The sequence below is a fragment of the Channa argus genome, chromosome 4 (genome assembly GCF_033026475.1).
Source record: "Channa argus isolate prfri chromosome 4, Channa argus male v1.0, whole genome shotgun sequence".
Classification (NCBI taxonomy): domain Eukaryota; kingdom Metazoa; phylum Chordata; class Actinopteri; order Anabantiformes; family Channidae; genus Channa; species Channa argus.
The window spans coordinates 12,907,569-12,932,068 of record NC_090200.1 but is presented as its reverse complement, the minus strand read 5'-3'; the positions used below and the strand labels follow the sequence as shown (position 1 = coordinate 12,932,068).

Genomic DNA, 24,500 nt, shown 5'->3' with positions numbered 1-24,500 from the left:
AACACTAGTGCTTTTATATTAAATCAACCTCTGTTTCTACATTCTCTACTATGATGATTTATTTATCAACTTAATAATACTGACAGCAAAATGATACTCAGCCGATTGATCATCTTACCACACTGTCCCTCTGTGTTGCCGTGGAAAAGGGAAAAAGGCACCTCGACGCTGAATAAAAGCCCTTTGAATGTCACAACTGCTTGAATTTTCGGGATTGTCAAAAGCAGCTCAATTTCTGTACTTGTGATGGTGAGATCCTCATTAGAGTAGGCTGGGATTACCTGCTCGCCATTGATGTACACCTAAAGATATGCAAAATTTGTAAGAGTTTTTTGAAAAGTTTGCAAGACAAAACATATTTATTGTACTTTAGTTAAAATTGTACTTTAAAATATTTAATGTTTGTAGTGATGATGGTTACCATGAACACAGTCTTTGGCCCTCTTTGTTGTTTAAGAACAATTTCGTAGTTTTTGTAATACACCATCAAGGATTTAGCACAGCTCACAGTTCCAGAGGCATCACAGTTTTCATTGTTAATATAAACCTTAAAATTGTATTTGGGAACAATCTCTTGGACCAGGACATATGTGCAGTTTTCCTGGAAACTGTAATGTACACCATCAAATGTCACATAATGAGGATCTCCCCAGCCAGAGCAAACACCTGCAAATATTAGATGATTGTATAACAATAAATATATAAAGCAGTTTACAGCTTGCCTGCTATTTAATGTGCTGCTTGAATGTGAAAATTGTGAACTTACATCTGCAGTCCTGGTGGAAACAGCATCCTCCCTTGTCATAAACCCTTACTGGTAGCCACCCATTCACACATACAGGAGTGTTCAATTGTTCACATGATACATGTTCTGTGATTACTTTAGTATCTTGACATGTTGCTGTGGTGCAGGAGTCTGGCTTCCAGGACTCACCATTCTGATGAACATATAAAAAGAAATACTGTTACCAATCACAAAATAAAAATAAAAATGAATAATAGCTCATTGTCTCCAGCTTTACTTCCTCATCACAGGTTTTATTTTGTAGTCCCTCCATTCCATGCCCCGATCTATAGTCATTTCTGCCACTGTACATCATCAGTCTGGATAACCTTCATCTATGCCTCCCTCACTTCCTAAATAAGCTCCCATGTTTGAACAACAAATTTGCCAGGTTGTCTTCTTTCCTGTCCAGCCTTTCCAGATCATCTTACCTGAGGATATTGACGCTGTTCTATCTGCTGACATGCTGTCTTTGCCCCTGATCTTGTGAGTTCTTATTGGATGATCTGATTTTCTGAAACCCTAACTAAGGAGGTATTTAAGCCAAGGCCATGTGTCTGCCTGTTCATGACCATGACTGCTTAATAGATCTGTTAGCTGGCTCAATGGCCTCCAGAGGTTGTCTGTTCTCCTTGTCAGGTCTGGAACAAGTAACTCTGAATATCAACATTTTTGAATCCCTTACAGCTGGTATCATTTGTCCATCTTTATCACCTACTGGGGCCAGTTTGAATGTACTGAACAAGTTTGGGTTTGTATATCCTTATGGCATCCTAATCCTTTCCCGCTCTAAAACTGAATATGTCCAGCATGTGCAAGCAGTCCTCTAGCACCTCCTTCAGAATCAGCTCTTTATGAAAGCAGAGGAATGTGAATTTTACATATGCACTACTCCCCTTTTCTTCTTCCTTGGTATACTATATCTCAATGGATCCTGGCAAAGAGGAGGAGGTTAAGAGGTGGCAAACCCTTGGAAACTGCAAACAGTTACAAAGATTTCTGGGTTTTTTAAATTTATATAGAAGTTTTATCTGAGGATACAGCTTTATTGCAGCCTCACTCCATTCACTCACTTCTGTAAAGCCCAAGTTCTCTTGGTCTCCAGAAGCAGAGAGGACCAGTTCATTTCACCATACATCCTGATTTTGCCTGACCCAGAGAAACAATTCATTTTGGTTGTGGATGCCTCAGATATCGGGGGGGTTGGGCTGTCCTCTCACAATAATATAAACATGACAACAAAAATCATCCCTGTGCTTTCTTTTCTTGCCCCTTGTCTCCTACTTAGAAAAATTACAACACAGGTAATCAAAAGCTGAAACACTCCAGCTCCAGTTAAAGCCAGATAAGACCTCTTCTTTAGACACCATCCTAGTTTTAAGAATTGGAAAGCTGATACCCTATCTAGAGAATTTGTAACAGAAACAGCAGAGCTACTAGTAAATCACATCTTCCATATTCATGGTCTCCCCTGTGACATTGGGACCGAAGTCCCCAAATCACTGCCAGGTTCTGAGTTTTTCTGTCTGTTGGGGATCTCGGTCAGTCCTTCCTCAGGGTTCCATTCCCAATGTTGTGGTCAGTCTCCTTAATCCAGCTCCTTAACCTCGAAGTGGAAACTGGACTACCTCTGAGCATCTTGGACCCAGCAAAAACTGTGGCCCGGAGCGGAGCATGCTCACAGTTCCCTGCGATTGGTCAGGGACATGAACCCACATCCAATCTAGCTGTGAGGCAGCAGCTTTAACCAATCCACCACAGTTCATCCCAAAATGAAAAAATATCACTACATATTGTGACCTAAGGACATTTTCCTAAAATGGATACAAAGCTACATCACCATCTCCAAATGAGAAACAAAAATAAGGGGTCACTACAATATAAAGCTATCATTAGGAAAACAGTGATAACAGAAACATGTTATGGTTTAGTTCCATGATAGTTCACCTGCTGGTATACATAAAATTAGCTGTAATGAAAGTGAGAAGCAGTAATAACAATGTCAACACCAGTTCACAATGGTCTACTGTACCTAATGGCCTTAGGATTTATCAAGTGTTTTCAAGCACACTTAACTGTTTATATTTTCGTTGATGATTCAAAAGATCATTATATAAAATGTTCAGTAGGTGATAAAATCTTTTTATCACAGAAATGAAAGATCTTGTTTCAGGCTTTCCTAGAGTAGAGACTCTGGAAATAAAGCTATGTAAGGTTGTGACTAATGTTGGTGTCAGTACATTATTTAGTATTTCTATAGTATATTTCCCCCCTCTCAAAGTATTTTATCACATTGAGATGAAAACAGTTCTAAAATAAATTTAACAGTTCTAACCTGGATCTAAATTCAAATACCTTTCTGGGTGGGTTAAGATATGAACAGTCTTTTGAAGGCATCTCTGTAGATTCTGTATTTGCCCTGGTTGTAGTAGAGTCAACTTGTGGTGTAGTAGAGGTTGGCGTATTGGTGGTAGGTATTGGTGGAGTAGTAGAGTCACATGGTCTAGCAAGTTTCTCAACACTGCAAGTCAAATTGCAGTATGCAGTGAAACACCAGCCTGCTCCATCACTCTGATTGTACATGAAGCTACCTATATTGGAATGAAACCAAGTTGGTTAGATGTTGTTTTAAGTTGTGTTTATATTTTTCATTTTTATGTAAACATGTCTACTTTAATATTTGCATGTATTTAGGAGATACATGCATTTATCTGTAATGAGTTTTTTTTATATATTATGGTAAATTAATTAAAACCAAGGATAGAATATGTTGTGACTGTTGAATTTCTTGGTCAAAGTAGGAAAGAGTTAATGATCCCACTGGCCACACATCACTCAACATTTCATGCCAACCAAATAATTTTGGAACGAAACAACAAAACTTTGTCAAATATCAAAATAAATACATAAATCTAAACGCTCTTATCGCATATGCCAGGTTACAAAGTAAAGACTATGTGTAACTTAGACCAAAATGTTATAATGGTAACATGGAAAAAAACTGATGGATGGTGCTTACCAGGAGAGAATATCTGATCCATGTACTTGCAGAAACATAAATTTGTGGGAGTTAAAGACTGAGTAGTTAATGAGACCGTTGTTGAGATGTATTTTTCTGTAGTTGTTGTAATCAACTCTGTTGTCATTGACAGATTTTCAGTTGTTGTTGGCTCTTCTGTTCCTGCTGTACTTGGATTTTCTGTGACTGTTGTAGTTGTTTCCCAAACCGCTGAGTTTGTTAAGTATGCAGTTGTAACCTTTTCATTTGTAACAACTTCGGGCGTTGTGGTGTCTGTGATTGTTATTGTTTCTGTTGTAGATAAGAGAGTTGAGGTGGTGGTGGATTCTTCTGGGATTGATGTTGTGGTGGATTCTTCTGTAACTGATGTTGTGGTAGTGGGTTCCTCTGTGATGGATGTGGTGGTGTGTTCTTCTGTGATTGACGATGTGGTAGTGGGTTCCTTTGTGACTGATGATGTGGTGGTGGATTCCTCTGTGATTGATGTGGTGGTAGTGGGTTCTTCTGTGATTGATGATGTGGTAGTGGGTTGTTCTGTGATTGATGTGGTGGTAGTGGGTTCCTCTGTGATTGATGTGGTGGTGGGTTCTTCCGTGATTGATGATGTGGTAGTCGGTTCCTCTGTGACTGATGATGTGGTGGTGGGTTCCTCGGTGATTGATGTTGTGGTGGTGGGTTCCTCTGTGATTGATGTGGTAGTGGATTCTTCTGTGATTGATGATGTGGTAGTGGGTTCCTCTGTGATTGATGTGGTGGTGGGTCCTTCCGTAATTGATGATGTGGTAGTGGGTTCCTCTGTGACTGATGATGTGGTGGTGGGTTCCTCTGTGATTGATGTGGTGGTAGTGGGTTCCTCTGTGATTGATGTGGTTGTGGGCTCTTCTGTGATTGATGATGTGGTAGTGGATTCTTCTGTGATTGATGATGTGGTAGTGGGTTCTTCTGTGATTGATGTGGTGGTAGTGGGTTTTTCTGTTATTGATGTGGTGGTAGGTTCTTCCGTGATTGATGATGTGGTAGTGGGTTCCTCTGTGACTGATGATGTGGTGGTGGATTCTTCCGTGATTGATGATGTGGTAGTGGGTTCCTCTGTGACTGATGTGGTGGTAGTGGGTTCCTCTGTGATTGATGTGGTGGTGGGTTCTTCCGTGATTGATGATGTGGTAGTGGGTTCCTCTGTGAAATATAATGTGGTGGTGGGTTCCTCTGTGATTGATGTGGTGGTAGTGGGTTCTTCTGTGATTGATGTGGTGGTGGGTTCCTCTGTGATTGATGTTGTGGTGGTGGGTTCCTCTGTGATTGATGTGGTAGTGGGTTCTTCTGTGACTGATGATGTGGTGGTGGGTTCTTCTGTAATTGATGTTTTGGTGGGTTCTTCTGTGACTGATGTTGTGGTAGTGGGTTCCTCTGTGATTGATGTGGTGGTGGGTTCTTCTGTGACTGATGATGTGGTAGTGGGTTCTTCTGTAATTGATGTGGTGGTGGATTCTTCTGTGATTGATGTTGTGGTGGATTCTTCTGTGACTGATGATGTGGTGGTGGATTCTTCTGTGATTGATGTGGTGGTAGTGGGTTCCTCTGTGATTGATGTGGTGGTGGGTTCTTCCGTGATTGATGATGTGGTAGTGGGTTCCTCTGTGACTGATGATGTGGTGGTGGGTTCTTCGGTGATTGATGTGGTGGTAGTGGGTTCTTCTGTGATTGATGTGGTGGTGGGTTCCTCTGTGATTGATGTTGTGGTGGTGGGTTCCTCTGTGATTGATGTGGTAGTGGGTTCCTCTGTGACTGATGATGTGGTGGTGGGTTCTTCTGTGATTGATGTTTTGGTGGGTTCTTCTGTGCCTGATGTTGTGGTAGTGGGTTCTTCTGTGACTGATGTTGTGGTGGATTCTTCTGTGACTGATGATGTGGTAGTGGGTTCTTCTGTGATTGATGTGGTGGTGGATTTTTCTGTGATTGATGTTGTGGTGGATTCTTCTGTGACTGATGATGATGTAGTGGGTTCTTCTGTGATTGATGTGGTGGTGGGCTCCTCTGTGATGGATGTTGTGGTGGTGGGCTCCTCTGTGATTGATGTGGTTGTGGGCTCTTCAGTGATTGATGATGTGGTAGTGGATTCTTCTGTGATTGATGATATGGTAGTGGATTCTTCTGTGATTGATGATGTGGTAGTGGGTTCCTCTGTGATTGATGTGGTGGTGGGTCCTTCCGTAATTGATGATGTGGTAGTGGGTTCCTCTGTGACTGATGATGTGGTGGTGGGTTCCTCTGTGATTGATGTGGTGGTAGTGGGTTCCTCTGTGATTGATGTGGTTGTGGGCTCTTCTGTGATTGATGATGTGGTAGTGGATTCTTCTGTGATTGATGATGTGGTAGTGGGTTCTTCTGTGATTGATGTGGTGGTAGTGGGTTCCTCTGTCATTGATGTTGTGGTGGGTTCTTCCGTGATTGATGATGTGGTAGTGGGTTCCTCTGTGACTGATGATGTGGTGGTGGGTTCCTTGGTGATTGATGTGGTGGTAGTGGGTTCTTCTGTGATTGATGTGGTGGTGGGTTCCTCTGTGATTGATGTTGTGGTGGGTTCCTCTGTGACTGATGATGTGGTAGTGGGTTCCTCTGTGATTGATGAGGTGGTGGACTTTTCTGTGATTGATGTTGTGGTGGATTCTTCTGTGACAGATGATGTGGTAGTGGGTTCTTCTGTGATTGATGTGGTGGTGGGCTCCTCTGTGATGGATGTTGTGGTGGTGGGCTCTTCTGTGATTGATGATGTGGTAGTGGATTCTTCTGTGACTGATGATGTGGTGGTGGGTTCCTCTGTGCTTAATGTGGTGGTGGGCTCCTCTGTGATGGATGTTGTGGTGGTGGGCTCCTCTGTGATTGATGTGGTTGTGGGCTCTTCTGTGATTGATGATGTGGTAGTGGATTCTTCTGTGATTGATGATGTGGTAGTGGGTTCTTCTGTGATTGATGTGGTGGTAGTGGGTTCCTCTGTGCTTAATGTGGTGGTGGGTTCTTCCGTGATTGATGATGTGGTAGTGGGTTCCTCTGTGACTGATGATGTGGTGGTGGGTTCCTCTGTGATTGATGTGGTGGTAGTGGGTTCTTCTGTGATTGATGATGTGGTAGTGGGTTCCTCTGTGATTGATGTGGTAGTAGTGGGTTCCTGTGTGATTGATGTTGTGGTGGGTTCTTCCGTGATTGATGATGTGGTAGTGGGTTCCTCTGTGACTGATGATGTGGTGGTGGGTTCCTCGGTGATTGATGTGGTGGTAGTGGGTTCTTCTGTGACTGATGTGGTGGTGGGTTCCTCTGTGATTGATGTTGTGGTGGTCGGTTCCTTTGTGATTGATGTGGTAGTGGGTTCCTCTGTGACTGATGATGTGGTGGTGGGTTCTTCTGTGATTGATGTTTTGGTGGGTTCTTCTGTGACTGATGTTGTGGTGGTGGGTTCCTCTGTGATTGATGTGGTGGTGGATTCTTCTGTGACTGATGTTGTGGTGGATTCTTCTGTGATTGATGATGTGGTAGTGGGTTCTTCTGTAATTGATGTTGTGGTAGTGGGTTCCTCTGTGATTGATGTCGTGGTGGGTTCTTCCGTGATTGATGATGTGGTAGTGGGTTCCTCTGTGACTGATGATGTGGTGGTTGGTTCTGCTGTGATTGATGTGGTGGTAGTGGGTTCTTCTGTGATTGATGTGGTGGTGGGTTCTTCCGTGATTGATGATGTGGTTGTGGGTTCCTCTGTGACCGATGATGTGGTTGTGGGTTCCTCTGTGACTGATGTGGTGGTAGTGGGTTCTTCTGTGATTGATGTGGTTGTGGGCTCTTCTGTGATTGATGATGTGGTAGTGGGTTCTTCTGTGATTGATGATGTGGTAGTGGGTTCTTCTGTGATTGATGTGGTGGTAGTGGGTTCCTCTGTGATTGATGTGGTGGGGGGTTCTTCCGTGATTGATGATGTGGTAGTGGGTTCCTCTGTGACTGATGATGTGGTGGTGGGTTCCTCTGTGATTGATGTGGTGGTAGTGGGTTCTTCTGTGATTGATGTGGTGGTGGGTTCCTCTGTGATTGATGTTGTGGTGGTGGGTTCCTCTGTGATTGATGTGGTAGTGGGTCCCTCTGTGACTGATGATGTGGTTGTGGGTTCTTCCGTGATTGATGTTTTGGTGGGTTCTTCTGTGACTGATGTTGTGGTAGTGGGTTCCTCTGTGGTTGATGTGGTGGTGGATTCTTCTGTGACTGATGTTGTGGTGGATTCTTCTGTAACTGATGATGTGGTGGTGGGTTCTTCTGTGATTGATGTGGTGGTGGGCTCCTCTGTGATGGATGTTGTGGTAGTGGGTTCCTCTGTGACTGATGATGTGGTGGTGGGTTCTTCTGTGACTGATGATGTGGTAGTGGGTTCTTCTGTGATTGATGATGTGGTAGTGGATTCTTCTGTGATTGATGATGTGGTAGTGGGTTCTTCTGTGATTGATGTGGCGGTAGTGGGTTCCTCTGTTATTGATGTGGTGGTGGGTTCTTCCGTGATTGATGATGTGGTAGTGGGTTCCTCTGTGACTGATGATGTGGTGGTGGGTTCTTCTGTGATTGATGTTGTGGTAGTGGGTTCTTCTGTGACTGATGATGTGGTAGTGGGTTCTTCCGTGATTGATGATGTGGTAGTGGGTTCCTCTGTGACTGATGATGTGGTGGTGGGTTCTTCTGTGACTGATGTCGTGGTAGTGGGTTCCTCTGTGATTGATGTGGTTGTGGGCTCTTCCGTGATTGATGATGTGGTAGTGGATTCTTCTGTGATTGATGATGTGGTAGTGGGTTCTTCTGTGATTGATGTGGTGGTAGTGGGTTCCTCTGTGATTGATGTGGTGGTGGGTTCTTCCGTGATTGATGATGTGGTAGTGGGTTCCTCTGTGACTGATGATGTGGTGGTGGGTTCCTCGGTGATTGATGTGGTGGTAGTGGGTTCTTCTGTGGTTGATGTGGTGGTGGGTACCTCTGTGATTGATGTTGTGGTGGTCGGTTCCTCTGTGATTGATGTGGTAGTGGGTTCCTCTGTGACTGATGATGTGTTGGTTGGTTCTTCTGTGATTGATGTTTTGGTGGGTTCTTCCGTGACTGATGTTGTGGTGGTGGGTTCCTCTGTGATTGATGTGGTGGTGGATTCTTCTGTGACTGATGTTGTGGTGGATTCTTCTGTGACCGATGATGTGGTAGTGGGTTCTTCTGTGATTGATGTGGTGGTGGGCTCCTCTGTGATGGATGTTGTGGTGGTGGGCTCCTCTGTGATTGATGTGGTTGTGGGTTCTTCTGTGATTGATGATGTGGTAGTGGATTCTTCTGTGATTGATGATGTGGTAGTGGGTTCTTCTGTGATTGATGTTGTGGTAGTGGGTTCCTCTGTGATTGATGTGGTGGTGGGTTCTTCCGTGATTGATGATGTGGTAGTGGGTTCCTCTGTGACTGATGATGTGGTGGTTGGTTCTGCTGTGATTGATGTGGTGGTAGTGGGTTCTTCTGTGATTGATGTGGTGGTGGGTTCTTCCGTGATTGATGATGTGGTAGTGGGTTCCTCTGTGACTGATGATGTGGTGGTGGGTTCTTCTGTGATTGATGTTTTGGTGGGTTCTTCTGTGACTGATGTTGTGGTGGTGGGTTCCTCTGTGATTGATGTGGTGGTGGATTCTTCTGTGACTGATGTTGTGGTGGATTCTTCTGTGATTGATGTTGTGGTGGTCGGTTCCTCTGTGATTGATGTGGTAGTGGGTTCCTCTGTGACTGATGATGTGTTGGTTGGTTCTTCTGTGATTGATGTTTTGGTGGGTTCTTCCGTGACTGATGTTGTGGTGGTGGGTTCCTCTGTGATTGATGTGGTGGTGGATTCTTCTGTGACTGATGTTGTGGTGGATTCTTCTGTGACCGATGATGTGGTAGTGGGTTCTTCTGTGATTGATGTGGTGGTGGGCTCCTCTGTGATGGATGTTGTGGTGGTGGGCTCCTCTGTGATTGATGTGGTTGTGGGTTCTTCTGTGATTGATGATGTGGTAGTGGATTCTTCTGTGATTGATGATGTGGTAGTGGGTTCTTCTGTGATTGATGTTGTGGTAGTGGGTTCCTCTGTGATTGATGTGGTGGTGGGTTCTTCCGTGATTGATGATGTGGTAGTGGGTTCCTCTGTGACTGATGATGTGGTGGTTGGTTCTGCTGTGATTGATGTGGTGGTAGTGGGTTCTTCTGTGATTGATGTGGTGGTGGGTTCTTCCGTGATTGATGATGTGGTGGTGGGTTCCTCTGTGACTGATGTGGTGGTAGTTGGTTCCTCTGTGATTGATGTGGTTGTGGGCTCTTCTGTGATTGATGATGTGATAGTGGATTCTTCTGTGATTGATGATGTGGTAGTGGGTTCTTCTGTGATTGATGTGGTGGTAGTGGGTTCCTCTGTGATTGATGTGGTGGTGGGTTCTTCTGTGATTGATGATGTGGTAGTGGGTTCCTCTGTGACTGATGATGTGGAGGTGGGTTCCTCTGTGATTGATGTGGTGGTAGTGGGTTCTTCTGTGATTGATGTGGTAGTGGGTTCCTGTGTGACTGATGATGTTGTGGGTTCTTCCGTGATTGATGTTTTGGTGGGTTCTTCTGTGACTGATGTTGTGGTAGTGGGTTCCTCTGTGGTTGATGTGGTGGTGGATTCTTCTGTGACTGATGTTGTGGTGGATTCTTCTGTAACTGATGATGTGGTAGTGGGTTCTTCTGTGATTGATGTGGTGGTGGGCTCCTCTGTGATGGATGTTGTGGTAGTGGGTTCCTCTGTGACTGATGATGTGGTGGTGGGTTCTTCTGTGACTGATGATGTGGTAGTGGGTTCTTCTGTGATTGATGATGTGGTAGTGGGTTCCTCTGTGACTGATGATGTGGTGGTGGGTTCTTCTGTGATTGATGTTGTGGTAGTGGGTTCTTCTGTGATTGATGTGGTAGTGGGTTCTTCCGTGATTGATGATGTGGTAGTGGGTTCCTCTGTGACTGATGATGTGGTGGTGGGTTCCTCTGTGACTGATGTGGTGGTAGTGGGTTCTTCTGTGATTGATGTGGTAGTGGGTTCTTCCGTGATTGATGATGTGGTAGTGGGTTCCTCTGTGACTGATGATGTGGTGGTGGGTTCCTCTGTCACTGATGTTGTGGTAGTGGGTTCTTCTGTGATTGATGTGGTAGTGGGTTCTTCCGTGATTGATGATGTGGTAGTGGGTTCCTCTGTGACTGATGATGTGGTGGTGGGTTCCTCTGTGACTGATGTTGTGGTAGTGGGTTCTTCTGTGATTGATGTGGTAGTGGGTTCTTCCGTGATTGATGATGTGGTAGTGGGTTCCTCTGTGACTGATGATGTGGTGGTGGGTTCCTCTGTGACTGATGATGTGGTGGTGGGCTCTTCTGTGATTGATGATGTGGTAGTGGATTCTTCTGTGATTGATGTGGTGGTAGTGGGTTCCTCTGTGATTGATGTGGAGGTGGGTTCTTCCGTGATTGATGATGTGGTAGTGGGTTCCTCTGTGACTGATGATGTGGTGGGTTCTTCTGTGACTGATGTTGTGGTAGTGGGTTCCTCTGTGATTGATGTGGTGGTGGGTTCTTCCGTGATTGATGATGTGGTAGTGGATTCTTCTGTGACTGATGTTGTGGTGGATTCTTCTGTGACTGATGATGTGGTAGTGGGTTCTTCTGTGATTGATGTGGTGGTGGGCTCCTCTGTGATGGATGTTGTGGTGGTGGGCTCCTCTGTGATTGATGTGGTAGTGGGCTCTTCTGTGATTGATGATGTGGTAGTGGATTCTTCTGTGATTGATGATGTGGTAGTGGGTTCTTCTGTGATTGATGATGTGGTAGTGGGTTCTTCTGTGATTGATGTTGTGGTAGTGGGTTCCTCTGTGATTGATGTGGTGGTGGGTTCTTCCGTGATTGATGATGTGGTCGTGGGTTCCTCTGTGACTGATGATGTGGTGGTGGGTTCCTCTGTGATTGATGTGGTGGTAGTGGGTTCTTCTGTGATTGATGTGGTGGTGGGTTCCTCTGTGATTGATGTTGTGGTGGTGGGTTCCTCTGTGATTGATGTGGTAGTGGGTTCCTCTGTGACTGATGATGTGGTTGTGGGTTCTTCCGTGATTGATGTTTTGGTGGGTTCTTCTGTGACTGATGTTGTGGTAGTGGGTTCCTCTGTGGTTGATGTGGTGGTGGATTCTTCTGTGACTGATGTTGTGGTGGATTCTTCTGTGACTGATGATGTGGTAGTGGGTTCTTCTGTGATTGATGTGGTGGTGGGCTCCTCTGTGATGGATGTTGTGGTAGTGGGTTCCTCTGTGACTGATGATGTGGTGGTGGGTTCTTCTGTGACTGATGATGTGGTAGTGGGTTCTTCTGTGATTGATGATGTGGTAGTGGATTCTTCTGTGATTGATGATGTGGTAGTGGGTTCTTCTGTGATTGATGTGGCGGTAGTGGGTTCCTCTGTTATTGATGTGGTGGTGGGTTCTTCCGTGATTGATGATGTGGTAGTGGGTTCCTCTGTGACTGATGATGTGGTGGTGGGTTCTTCTGTGATTGGTGTGGTGGTAGTGGGTTCTTCTGTGATTGATGTGGTGGTGGGTTCCTCTGTGATTGATGTTGTGGTGGTGGGTTCTTCTGTGATTGATGTTTTGGTGGGTTCTTCTGTGACTGATGTTGTGGTAGTGGGTTCCTCTGTGATTGATGTTGTGGTGGATTCTTCTGTGACTGATGTTGTGGTGGATTCTTCTGTGACTGATGATGTGGTAGTGGTTTCTTCTGTGATTGATGTGGTGGTGGGTTCCTCTGTGATGGATGTTGTGGTGGTGGGCTCCTCTGTGATTGATGTGGTAGTGGGCTCTTCTGTGATTGATGATGTGGTGGTGGGTTCTTCTGTGATTGATGTAGTGGTGGGTTCTTCTGTGACTGATGTTGTGGTAGTGGGTTCCTCTGTGATTGATGTGGTGGTGGGTTCTTCCGTGATTGATGATGTGGTAGTGGGTTCCTCTGTGACTGATGATGTGGTGGTGGGTTTTTCTGTGACTGATGATGTGGTAGTGGGTTCTTCTGTGATTGATGTGGTGGTGGGCTCCTCTGTGATGGATGTTGTGGTGGTGGGTTCCTCTGTGATTGATGTGGTTGTGGGCTCTTCTGTGATTGATGATGTGGTAGTGGATTCTTCTGTGATTGATGATGTGGTAGTGGGTTCCTCTGTGACTGATGATGTGGTGGTGGGTTCTTCTGTGATTGACGTGGTGGTAGTGGGTTCTTCTGTGATTGATGTGGTGGTGGGTTCCTCTGTGATTGATGACGTGGTGGTGGGTTCTTCTGTGATTGATGTGGTTGTGGGTTCTTCTGTGCTTGATGATGTGGTAGTGGGTTCCTCTGTGATTGATGATGTGGTAGTGGATTCTCCTGTGATTGATGATGTGGTAGTGGGTTCTTCTGTGATTGATGTGGTGGTAGTGGGTTCCTCTGTCATTGATGTGGTTGTAGTGGGTTCCTCTGTGATTGATGTGGTGGTAGTGGGTTCTTCTGTCATTGATGATGTGGTGGGTCGTGTTGCAGTTGATCTTGTGGTGGTGCATTCCTTTGTGATTGATATTGTGCCATTGGGTTGTCTAAAGGATGCTGTGTTGGTGCATTCTTCAGGTATTGATGTTGTGCTGGTGTTTTCTGTAGGTACTGAGGTAGTAGATGTTTCAGTGTGTATTGTGGTGGATTCCTCTGTGATTGCTGATGTGGTGGTGGGTTGTTCTGTTGCAATTGACGTTGAAGGCTCACATTTGTTAATGCAACATTTGACTCGTATTTCATAGTCATAGCAAATAGGAGGTCTGCCTTGCTCTTTGTTATAACAGAGTAGTCCATCTCTTGGGCTACAACTCAGTATTTGACCCAGTTCATTTAAAGACAATTCTTTGTATTTTGCTGCTCTACATTCTATTTCCACAGGATTCGTGCAAACGCTCTTATCTGGAAAAGTAACTTTGTCTATGGTTTCAATCTCTTTTCCATCAGGGGTTTGGTCAGGGTAATGATTGTTATTCCAATCTGACCAATTGCAGATAACGCAGTCTGAGGGTTTGAGGGTCGTTATTGAAACGCCTGGTTTGGATGTGGTTTGAATCGTTGTCACAGCCTCAGTTGTAATACTTGGAGTCGAAGGCGTTTGAGTTGTTGATGTGATTGTCATTTCTACGATGAAAAAGTAAAACATTTTTAAGTCTTTATACTTTATACTTTATACTGATTGTAAATCTTCCACACATATGCTCTGAGATCTTTTTTTCTTACCAGTTGTTGTAAAAGTAAAACTTGTCGTTGGTGTAGTTGTAATGCAGGGTTCTATGTTTCTGGTAATATTTCCATTTGTTCCACAAACAGCAGTGATACAGGTTCCATCTCCATCATGTGTATCGTAGACTTTTTCTCCATACTTGTATATATGTCCATTATATGAACAAGTGCAAGCTGCAACACAAAGACTCAGTGGAGTTATAAAATTGAATTTAGTAATTAGACATTATATTTAATTTAACATATCTCTAGATTAAACCTTCCTCAGTGATAACTTAATCAATCAGTGTAATAATCGTAACGATAACCATGGCAGCCATAACCACAAACAAACTCACCTTGGACATCATAGCTGCACTTTATCTTTGCTGAAGAACAATAACTGAAAAGTAAAAGAAAGAAGTAGTGAGATATAAAAAAAAAAAAGAACTTGATTGTGGTAATTTTACAAAGCTAAAAAATTACCAGTTGTGGCAATTCTTTGGAGGCATAGCCTCCCCTTCTTTATAATGCTTTCCATCATCATCGTAACAGCCACATTCCTTGTTTGATACACACTTCATGGTAGATTCTTCCAAATAAGATCGTTCAGGTGGGCAACTAGGATAACAGCCTTAAAACGTAAAAATAAAAACATATCAGCTCTGATTAGTAAATGGCAAAAATCAAAAACATCTGTAAGCACAACTAAGTCTAACTGAACATGCATGGTCACTCACACCTCGGCGAGTAGTTAGAGCCCTAAACAAACATCTTGTACATTATCCCTTTTATTTCATTTGTACCTTCTAATGGTGGAATTGTATTGTAGCAATTTCCTGAAGGATTCCTGCACGTCTTCATGCATGGTTTTCCACAAGGCTCATAGTGCCATTCACACTCTCCATCAGGGTTGTAATAATCACAGAACAGAGCTAATAGAACAAAAGAAAGTAATGGTAATATAAAATCATCTAAAGAATTATTTATTTTATTTAATAAAGTGAGAGTCATGATTCAAAATTGACCCTGGTAAAGCTGAGATAATAATGGTAATTTGTTCATTTCACACAATTAAACCACTCACGGCAAATTGTGGGAGTTCTCCATTTCACGCAGACTCCAGCCTCATTACAGGCTGCTGCGTAGGCAGCTACAGCTGAGCAGAAACATTCACAATCCCCTCCTGTGTTGCAGGCACATGTATCTCCCACACAGGCATCATAATAATTTTGGGGAGCCACCTTGTTGAAAAAGAAAATGCAAGTATATGTAATTTGTTTATGATGTCATGTGACATTGCTTTGCAGTTTTCTTACCTTTGAGTGGCAGGAAGCAAATACTTCACTATTGATAATGCTGCAGTGTTTTACTGCCCATGCCTGCCTGTGTGAGTACAGACTGCAGGGATCTTTCTGTGTGTTTGCATTGGGACAAGTTGGCGACACTTTCCAGCTGTTTCCAAACTCAAGAGCTTCAACCACAACTTCTTTGCTTCTTGTGGTGAAATCATTTTTGATATTCCCATCGTAATTCCCACACAGACCACAGACTTTGCCCTGGAAACAAACGAGAGTTAACTTGTTAATTTGCAGCTAATTTGCAAAATGGCAACCAACAACAACATTTATCTGTTTATCTGCTTCCCCACCTTAAATGTGGAGCTGAGTCTGATCATCAATGTTGTCTTCCTATTCCAGATGAGAACAAGACCATTCTTTGCCTCAATGACAAGATATATACCCATAGTGTTGACATGATAGGGTATATCCACCCCCTTGCTTTGTTTGATAACTCTGATATTTTCATCTGATAGAATGATTTCGTTGTTCTAAAAATAAGAATCCAAGGTTATTTTTAATCCTGCAATTGTATTATCAGCATATTTCAAAATCTTTATGATAGCGTTATGTACCCCTAAGTAAAGTTTGATAGCAGTGGAGCAGATGCTTTCAGTTGTTCCACATGGGATGCTCTCGGTCAGGACCCTGAAGGTCCCATCCATATCGTCCTCACAGTGATCCTTCAAGATATCGATTTTAGTATTAGACAAAGCAGTGACAAATCACAAATACTAAACATAAGTATGCCTTATACCTGAGTGAAGACGTAGCCACAGTCCCCATTAAAAGCAAATTTCTTTTGATCAAAAGTGGTGTAATGCCCTTCTCCATATATGGTACAGGTTCCATCACATTCATTATGTGTACATTCCCATTTCCTGCTTTTGCAAGTGCTGTGATTTGAAAAGATGGTTACATATAAACATATACATGTTAAATCAAAAAAGACACAAAAAGGGAAAGTGAAAGCATTATTGTGAGACAAGATGGTTCACCATGTGTTGCAGTCCACAGTGACAGTTCGTCCAGAATCATACAACTCTCCATTATATGTGCAGGGACAGTCCTTCTCCTCAATACAACCTCCTTTACCATCTGACAGCAGGTCAACAGGACACACACAGCCTGAGATGCACTGTGTACTGATCTATACAATGAAACAGTAATGTATTTAATGTGTGAGTCTGCTGCTTTTATGTACATGCGTAAAAAACAAGTATTGCATTCTTACACATTCTAGACCAGTGTCCAGTGTCTGGCAGCTTTTTTGGCACTCTGACCCCCGAACTCCTGGATTTACACCAGAGCAGTTGAAGAAAACCATTGGGTGGACACATGCTAATGACAATTATAGTGTGTTAGAAAGGTGTTGCTCATACTGTTGTTTGTTGTAGAAGTAATTTTAGAATGAGCAGAGTGCTGTACCTACATTCAAGTATCTGGCTTCCTATACATCTCAATTCTCCATGATGACAGGAGCTGAAAAAGCAAAGGAAAAAGAAAAAGGTTTGTCTGTGTTAAACTGTGCCCTATATTTTCATCTCAATAAAGACAGTGAATTGGTTGTGCCAATTCCAGGGCCTCAAGTGAAACAAATTGAATAAACACTTACAAAATATTTACAAAATTCAATATTACAAACAGTAAAACATGGGTTACAATTAAATTTAAAAAATGGCAATCATGCCTTAAAATCTAACATCATTTAAACCAACAACAAGAAATCTGCTTTAACAAAAATTAAAATCCTCACCAAGTTTGTCCATGGACTTCTACGATCTGCCCAGATTGCACCACAGTGTCTCCCATATAACAGGAGCATTGTAAGGCTGTCACACACTCTCCCTTCTCATTTAGATATGTTCCTTCAGCACAGCCACAGCCATCAAGTGGCGTAAATTCTATCTCACAAGTCAATTCTGACTGACTAAGAGATCGACAGGTGCGACCACAGCTTGTCATTTGGTAGTCATACACAAAAGTAGGAGGGCAGTCATTTGTGTATTTTTCTGTTGAAATGAAATCAGTTCAATTAATGTTTGAATACTACAAATATATAGTAGAGTAAATACACAGTTTGAGTTAAACTTACCACACATACTGTCTCTCCATCCATTCAGAAAGACACCTGCAGCAGCACATACGTGAACATAGGAGGATATGGCAGCACACATGCACTCTTCACTGTTTTCACAGGCACAAGTGTCATAAATGCAAGACTGTAAAAAGAAGAAACAACAAACTTGATTAATAGTGAATTAGTGTAAAATACATAAACACTACAAAAAGAGCTTGTTGCTTACATCTTGATAGACTTTTGGGTTGACTTCAGAATGACACTGAGCAAAAGTTCCATTTGGGTCTGAGAGCATGGAGCACCAGTGCTTTGCATATTTCTCTGCAAAAGCAAACACACCTATTTAGTGGTACAGTTTTGTGAAGAAGGATAATAAAAGAATGGAGCATAATGTCTGTGACCTACCTTTGTCTATGCTCAAAGTACAGGGGTCTCCAAGCATGTTTACCACATCGGGGCAGTTAGTTTTGGTCTTCCATGTGTTTGCAAATGTCCCAGCAGTTCCCTCAGTCAATCCACATGTGGTTCTGAAGTCATCAGCTTCAATATCATTAAAATCTCCACAAAGACCTGAACAAATGTACACAAACATTGACTTAAGGCTTTAAAAATACTTGATGCAAAAACTGGATACTTTTTATTATTCCGGAAAGTGAGGTAAAGCATTTAAACACACACCACTGAGGATTCCTTTATTGGAAACACTGGCTCTGATGTGAAGCTGCATAATGGGCGTGAGCTGAATCTCAAGATCTAACCCATAGGTTGTGTGGATTACAATAAAAAATGTAGATGGGCTGAAGACTGTTGCATCATCTGCAGGGAAAAACATGTTGAATTACGAGATGGTTTTATTTAGTGTTGTGATTTTAGAGGAGAATATAAACCAAGCAAAAGTCACTCACTGAGGTAAAGAGGCAGTGGAGACATCAGAGTGTTATAAAAGACCTTTCCATTGTCTTGAACTACAATCATCTTTAGTAGAAAAAATTATGAAATAATTAAATTCAAGAAAATATATTTCTAACAGACATGACATTAGTACAGTTATCTATACTAACCATAATATTTGTATTTTTATAATATTATTACCTTTTGACTTGATAGTAGCACGGTGACTGCAGACAGACAAGTTGATTTATCAGATTTTTCACATCTAACCAGATCACCAAGAACATTGAAAGTCCCATTTGTTTCCTAAGATAGAAAACAAAATGCATTTAAAACAGGCGTCTTACTTTTAAAGATTTTAATTTTTAATTATGTGAATAAGTAGATCGGGGGGGGGCTGGTAGCTCAGTGGTAGAGCATAGGGTTGAGATGGGGTGGAGCCACATCTTGGTCTTCCATGTGTCTTCCATGTGAATAATATTTTGCCTGGAAATTCTAACTGCTAAAATGATTTCTTACAGGCATCTCACTCGTGTTGGAATTAAAGAACAAGTCAGCCAGAGTGCTAAAGCCCTTTTTTCCACTGACTTTTTAAGAACAGGTTTTATTTTGGCCTCGCCATAATTTTAGTCATTAAGTTAACATTAGTTTGCACTAATTGACGTGACCTGATGTTTAACCAGTAAGAGGAATGATCTAGGATGGCTAGGATATGAATAGGAAGCCACTGATTTCTATGCTGAGCTTTAACAACAACATCAGAGCACAAAAGTCACCCACACTGATGTGCCAAAATAACTTCTGGATCTAATATTTCCTCATGCATTTAAAGAATCAATTTGATAGATACATTTGCTCTTGTCTGAATGCCTCACCTTGGACAGAACATAAGAGCAGTCTCCATGGAAAGTGTAGGTTTTAGCATCGTAGGTGGTAATGTGTGCACCACCCCTTATGGAGCAGACACCAGGACAGTCCTTATTTGTACAGCTCCACTGACCCTGAGCACAGATGCTGTAACCAGAGTTTAGTTAATTCAACTTAAAAAAATGAGCTTAAAATGTTTTGTAAATGTAACAGTTGACTGAAGAAAATCACCATTGTTGACATGTTTTTGAGAATGACTGCCCGGGTTTGTATGAGTCGCCATTGTGTAAGCAGGAGCACTGGTCGACAGCAACACAGCCACTTTGTGTGATGTCGTCAAAGACAGTCCCTTGGGATGAACAAAGTGTTAGATAGAGATGATTGAGTGATAATGGAAAAAATGAACTATTTTACAAAAAGTGTTACAAATGTGACACACTTCATTTGTTCTTCATGTGTTTTGTTACATATGTATGTTACATAAATGTGTCAAATTGCAATATTGTTGTAGATGGCCAGGTAATAGGAAGCCTATAATTCAGTGATTACTGGTATTTGTGAGTTACTTCTTGTAGGCATGACTCTAAACAAGCTTTGGATGACTAATCCTGTCATGCTGTATCAAGGGTAAGCGTCTCTAATTGTCCAGAACTCCTTTGTGTTTGTTTTCCACCGATCCCCGCCCTAGCCACTGCTTATTACCTTGATCAGGTGTGTCCAGTCAATTAAAAACTTTAACATAACAAATTTTCTTGTCTTCCCTGACTCCACCCTCATAAGATAATATCTGTTATCTTCTGATTGAACACACCTGATCCAGGTGATCAGCAGGGATAGCAGCCAAGAACTAGGGTTGTCTACCCCTGCAAAACCACACAGTAAATTTGTGGGTAGCTAGCAGAGCTATATCACAAAAGTAAAAGACCATTCATGGAAAAATGCTGAAGACCTTCTTAAATGGCCCTAGGGAGTGGTTTTGGTATTAGGAGAAATAAATCTACAAACCGAAAAAGGAAACTTAACAATCTATATCTCTCTAGTCACAAAGCTACACTCTGTTTTTTGGAATTATAATTAAAAGCCCTCATTTAGCTATAGCAAACCAAACATTTAATTTTATTTGGAAATATGTCATAGTGAGCTAAATGTATTTTTATCCTAATCTTAAGCAATTCAGTATTTGTACCGATATATACTGTATAACGCCTTACCAGGTGGACAGAAGCATCCATCTATGCAGTGATCCTCACACACGTGGCTTCTCTTGGGGTTGCTGCAGGTGTCAATACAAGGACTACCACATTCTTTAAACTCCATGTTGAATGGGCATGTTTTTCCTATTCAACACAAAGAAATTTCAAAATAACACAGTGATTTGGACAAACACTTGCAATGGAAACATCAAATTTAAAATGCACATGTTCTTCTTCCTGTTCTTACCACACATTTCTCTGGTCTCCCATTTCTGTGGTTGGCCACCTGCATGAGCACACTGACGGGAGAACTCTGAGATGGTCGAACACAAGCACGAAGCACTGCTGCTGTTACAGCTGCACAGGTCCTTCACACAGGCTTTGATGAAGGCGTCGGTATCAATCAAGTTCTGACAGCTGAGGAACGCAGGTCCTGACAGCAGGTTCTTGCAGAGCTCATTCTGTGGATCGAACATATCATTTATTTTTGATGTCATTCTTTCCAGATGGTTTAATTATATGTTAAATAGCAGTTGAAGCAAATGCTTTATTATATACCTGATTAGAGCACGTCTCTGTAGTTTGAGAGAGTTCTTCACAGCTTTCAATAGGACCACTGGCTTTCCAGATCTCCCCATAAGCTTCAGGAGACACTGGAGGGAAAAATGGTTTTAGTAGATGTGACAACCAATTTTATGCATCTTGGTTTTGTCCAACAGATGTTATTATTTCGTGAGTATAGTACCTGTTTTAACAAACTCATCATAAATCTGGACTCCGTTAAAGTCACCACACAGGCCACAGGTCTCATTCTTAAATTTTGCATCCAGCTCAACCTTAAAACCACATGAAAACGTGTGAAAAGCTGAAAAACTGTGACTTGTTCTCATTAATATTTACTTTGTACTGCATTCAAAAGAAATTTCAGTTCTGTCTCATATTTTAAATTGTGGCACAAACAATGGGTACAAAACATTTTGATTCATCTACCTTTTCCCTTATTGCCATTTTCCTTTATTGCCATTCCAAAACACATTTTTTACTTAAATAGCACTGACCTGAATTAATCATACTACAATCGGATACATGACAACACTGTGAATGTGACTAAACATACCCAGAGGGAGTCTGCTTGATTCCACATCACAACCAAACCCAGCTTTGCTTCAATTTTGACGTATGAGACCGATCTTTTAATGGAAATGCCGGCTTTGATGAATGGCATAGTGACACTAAAGGGAACAAAAAGACATTAACAATCAGTTAAGTAATCAGTAGCTCGGACAGCAATTAAAATATCACCAATATCCAAACATACTTACAGTTTATCATTGACTTTGATGGAAGTGCCGTTTAATTCCACAATGACCCCGTCCAGTCTCATAGTGACCTTCTTTATGGGGGCAACCCCATTAATCTCCTGCCGCCGAAGCTGGATATTGAAAGTCTCATAGCTGCTTTTACAATGGGATGCAAAGATGTAGTTACAAGTGAAGGGGAGCTGGAAGAAATCTCCATCGAAAGTCCTAAAATGGTAGTTTCCCCATGTACTGCAGAACTGGTTGTTGTGTGAGGGTCCCACTTCTAGTTTGAGAACAGAGTAGGAATCATTAATACTGAATATCAAATTATAAATGATGTTTTGTTTATGCTTCATTGTTAAAAAATAACTTACCTGTAATTGGCATTTGAGCCACCGTCTGAACCATAACTTAAAAGAAAAAAAGACATTTTACAGTGATTGACCATTAATGTATTGTCAGAAAAATATTTACATTAATCGGTAATTTGCAGTGTTGTAATTGCAACAATAAATTGAAGAAATCCCCAATGAGATCTGTGACCATAATAAAACACTGCAACATTAATCATCCTTTTCCTTTTGAAAATCTGTCACAAAATCAGACATTTTAGCGCAAAACAACCAAAGAAAAGACTGATTTATGATTTAGCACATTACTAAAAAAATTCAAAACCCCACAGATTAATTTGAATAAATATTCTTCTCAGGATAGGGTTGTGAAAGCTGGATAGGTTTCATCTTAGCAGTCTGTGCTGTATGTAGCACTTGCTGTGTCCCATTGATGATACATACCAGTGCTGGCTGCAGAGAGCCCAAGGCAGAGGGTGAACCATGGTATCACCCGCTCAAGAAGCAACATCCTGGCTATGCTCATGAACTCCCTCCTGAGAAAATGGTTGATCAAACTGGTACCACTGGTATCAGTGTCATCTAATATACTTCTGCAGGTGTTTACAGTTTAGGAGGGGTAACAACATCCTTTTTGAATGTCAACCCTTGTGGTTTTTTTAACCTATTAAAGTTACACCCACAAAGCACTTTCTTCCTAACACTGTCAGATGTTTACATTAATAAAAGCTTTAATTATGCTCACTGTTCTGCCTTCATGTTGAATTTAGCACAAAATAACATACAGTAAATAAGACATTTTAAAAACATGTATCTGTCACACAGTAACAAAGGGCTGTACATCTTTACTTAAATGTCTTTACTAAAAGATTTGGTCTCTTGTTGATAAAGCCATGGGAAAGACATTAAAAATTAAGATGAATGGAAGGAAATATGCCCATGGAATATTGACAATTGACTTGATAAATGTGATATTTTTGTGGAAATAAAAATGATAAAACAGTAAAAATGCGCAATACATTTTGCAAATTATAGTTACAATTCACTAAACATAGGACATATACACACAGAAGATATAATCTTTAAATGAAAACGTGGAAAAAACAGAACAGGATGTGCAATACATACTAGATCCTTCATTACCTTTATCCTTTACTTCCAGTGTCAACTTATATGATGGAGTTCCCTGCTGAGCAGGTACAGCTGATAAAGGGAGGGGTGCAGGTTTAATGTGCAGGATACAGTTGTTAACTTGTTTGAAGATCAGGTAAAAACCACAACATAAAGACAGTAACAGTCTTGTTGGAGCATATGCTTAGCAATTAGCGATTAAAAAAAGGCTATGGTTAACACATGTACGTGATCACTGTGGGCCAAGCTAACTTTACCATTTCACATTTATGCTTGTTCGACAAATGTTTTAATTAACTACTTTTATGATCTTTTTATTTTTATTATATGAGTTATATTTTCTTATAAAGATACAGTAAAAGAGTTGAGTGTCTCACCTCAGCTGGGAACCATCTCACCGCTGCAGCAGCTGCTGCTGTGCGCTGACGGACAGAGGGACAGACAGCAGAGAAACTTCATTAGAAAGACCAAAGCTATAATTTCACGTCTGTTAATTTCATGCCGTACGCTCTTTGAATGCATATGAAATGCTGAGAATCTGTCAGCATTCCCACTTAGTCCTCACACTGTCGAGCTCTGCACAGGTGAGAAAACAGATCACTGTAGGATTTATAGTTTGCAAAGCACTAGATTCCCTTTTCTATTTACATTTTACACAGGTTTCTAGCTTTTCTGGAAAGGGGGTTTGTAAATTAAAAAACAGCTCTAAAAGCAAACAATAAGCATCACTTTTACTGAACTCTCTCTTGTGGAGACAGATTTTGGAGAATGATCGCGTCATCATTTTAGTCATATTTTTGGCGTCATATTTTCAATTGTCATTTTACTCGCTCATTCTGTTTGGTTTTTGTTCATGGTTTGTATTTTAAATTTTCAATATTTCTCCTTAGTTGTCCAAGTCTAGTTTCTATTTAGCTGCCCCTGTTATTTTGGCCCTGAATTGTATTTAGTTCTCCCCTGGTGTGTTTCCTTGGTAATCAGTGAATGTCTCTTTAGGTTCAAGTCCATGTTTTTGCCCTCCTTGTTTGAGTGATTTTTAGTTTAGTTTCAGATCATTTGCTTCCTGTTCATGTAACGAATTGTGTTTTGTTTTAGCAGCTTCAATCTGGTTCCTATCGTTAATAATGTTCACCTAAATCATACATCCCTCTCTCTGTGTTACTTTGGGGTCCACATACACAAATCTGACAGATGGGTAATCTCAGCCTTTGAAGCTCTTTCAGTGTGAGGAAG

General features: G+C 41.6%; 1 protein-coding gene across 1 annotated transcript in view; it reads right to left on the bottom strand.

Moving 5' to 3' along the window:
- Positions 1-22,670, bottom strand: part of LOC137125096 (mucin-2-like) — a 28,928-nt gene extending 6,258 nt beyond the window's left edge. The window contains exons 1-34 of the mRNA XM_067500052.1: positions 22,581-22,670; positions 22,161-22,196; positions 21,808-22,069; positions 21,603-21,717; positions 21,231-21,321; positions 21,044-21,138; positions 20,733-20,946; positions 20,504-20,629; positions 19,524-19,641; positions 19,301-19,439; positions 18,627-18,731; positions 18,440-18,509; positions 18,213-18,350; positions 17,940-18,104; positions 17,761-17,855; positions 17,550-17,676; positions 17,211-17,466; positions 16,887-16,936; positions 16,689-16,795; positions 16,453-16,604; positions 16,212-16,350; positions 16,030-16,137; positions 15,766-15,945; positions 15,434-15,673; positions 15,202-15,358; positions 14,921-15,049; positions 14,601-14,748; positions 14,474-14,517; positions 14,133-14,309; positions 3,804-14,033; positions 3,140-3,375; positions 767-938; positions 422-666; positions 119-302 (exon numbers count right to left, since the gene is read on the bottom strand). Coding sequence (XP_067356153.1) covers positions 119-302; positions 422-666; positions 767-938; positions 3,140-3,375; positions 3,804-14,033; positions 14,133-14,309; positions 14,474-14,517; positions 14,601-14,748; positions 14,921-15,049; positions 15,202-15,358; positions 15,434-15,673; positions 15,766-15,945; positions 16,030-16,137; positions 16,212-16,350; positions 16,453-16,604; positions 16,689-16,795; positions 16,887-16,936; positions 17,211-17,466; positions 17,550-17,676; positions 17,761-17,855; positions 17,940-18,104; positions 18,213-18,350; positions 18,440-18,509; positions 18,627-18,731; positions 19,301-19,439; positions 19,524-19,641; positions 20,504-20,629; positions 20,733-20,946; positions 21,044-21,138; positions 21,231-21,321; positions 21,603-21,717; positions 21,808-22,069; positions 22,161-22,196; positions 22,581-22,647 — 14,917 coding nt within the window. The 5' untranslated portion in view covers positions 22,648-22,670. The remainder of the gene's footprint in view (positions 1-118; positions 303-421; positions 667-766; positions 939-3,139; positions 3,376-3,803; positions 14,034-14,132; positions 14,310-14,473; positions 14,518-14,600; positions 14,749-14,920; positions 15,050-15,201; positions 15,359-15,433; positions 15,674-15,765; positions 15,946-16,029; positions 16,138-16,211; positions 16,351-16,452; positions 16,605-16,688; positions 16,796-16,886; positions 16,937-17,210; positions 17,467-17,549; positions 17,677-17,760; positions 17,856-17,939; positions 18,105-18,212; positions 18,351-18,439; positions 18,510-18,626; positions 18,732-19,300; positions 19,440-19,523; positions 19,642-20,503; positions 20,630-20,732; positions 20,947-21,043; positions 21,139-21,230; positions 21,322-21,602; positions 21,718-21,807; positions 22,070-22,160; positions 22,197-22,580) is intronic.
- Positions 22,671-24,500: the final 1,830 nt, after the last annotated feature.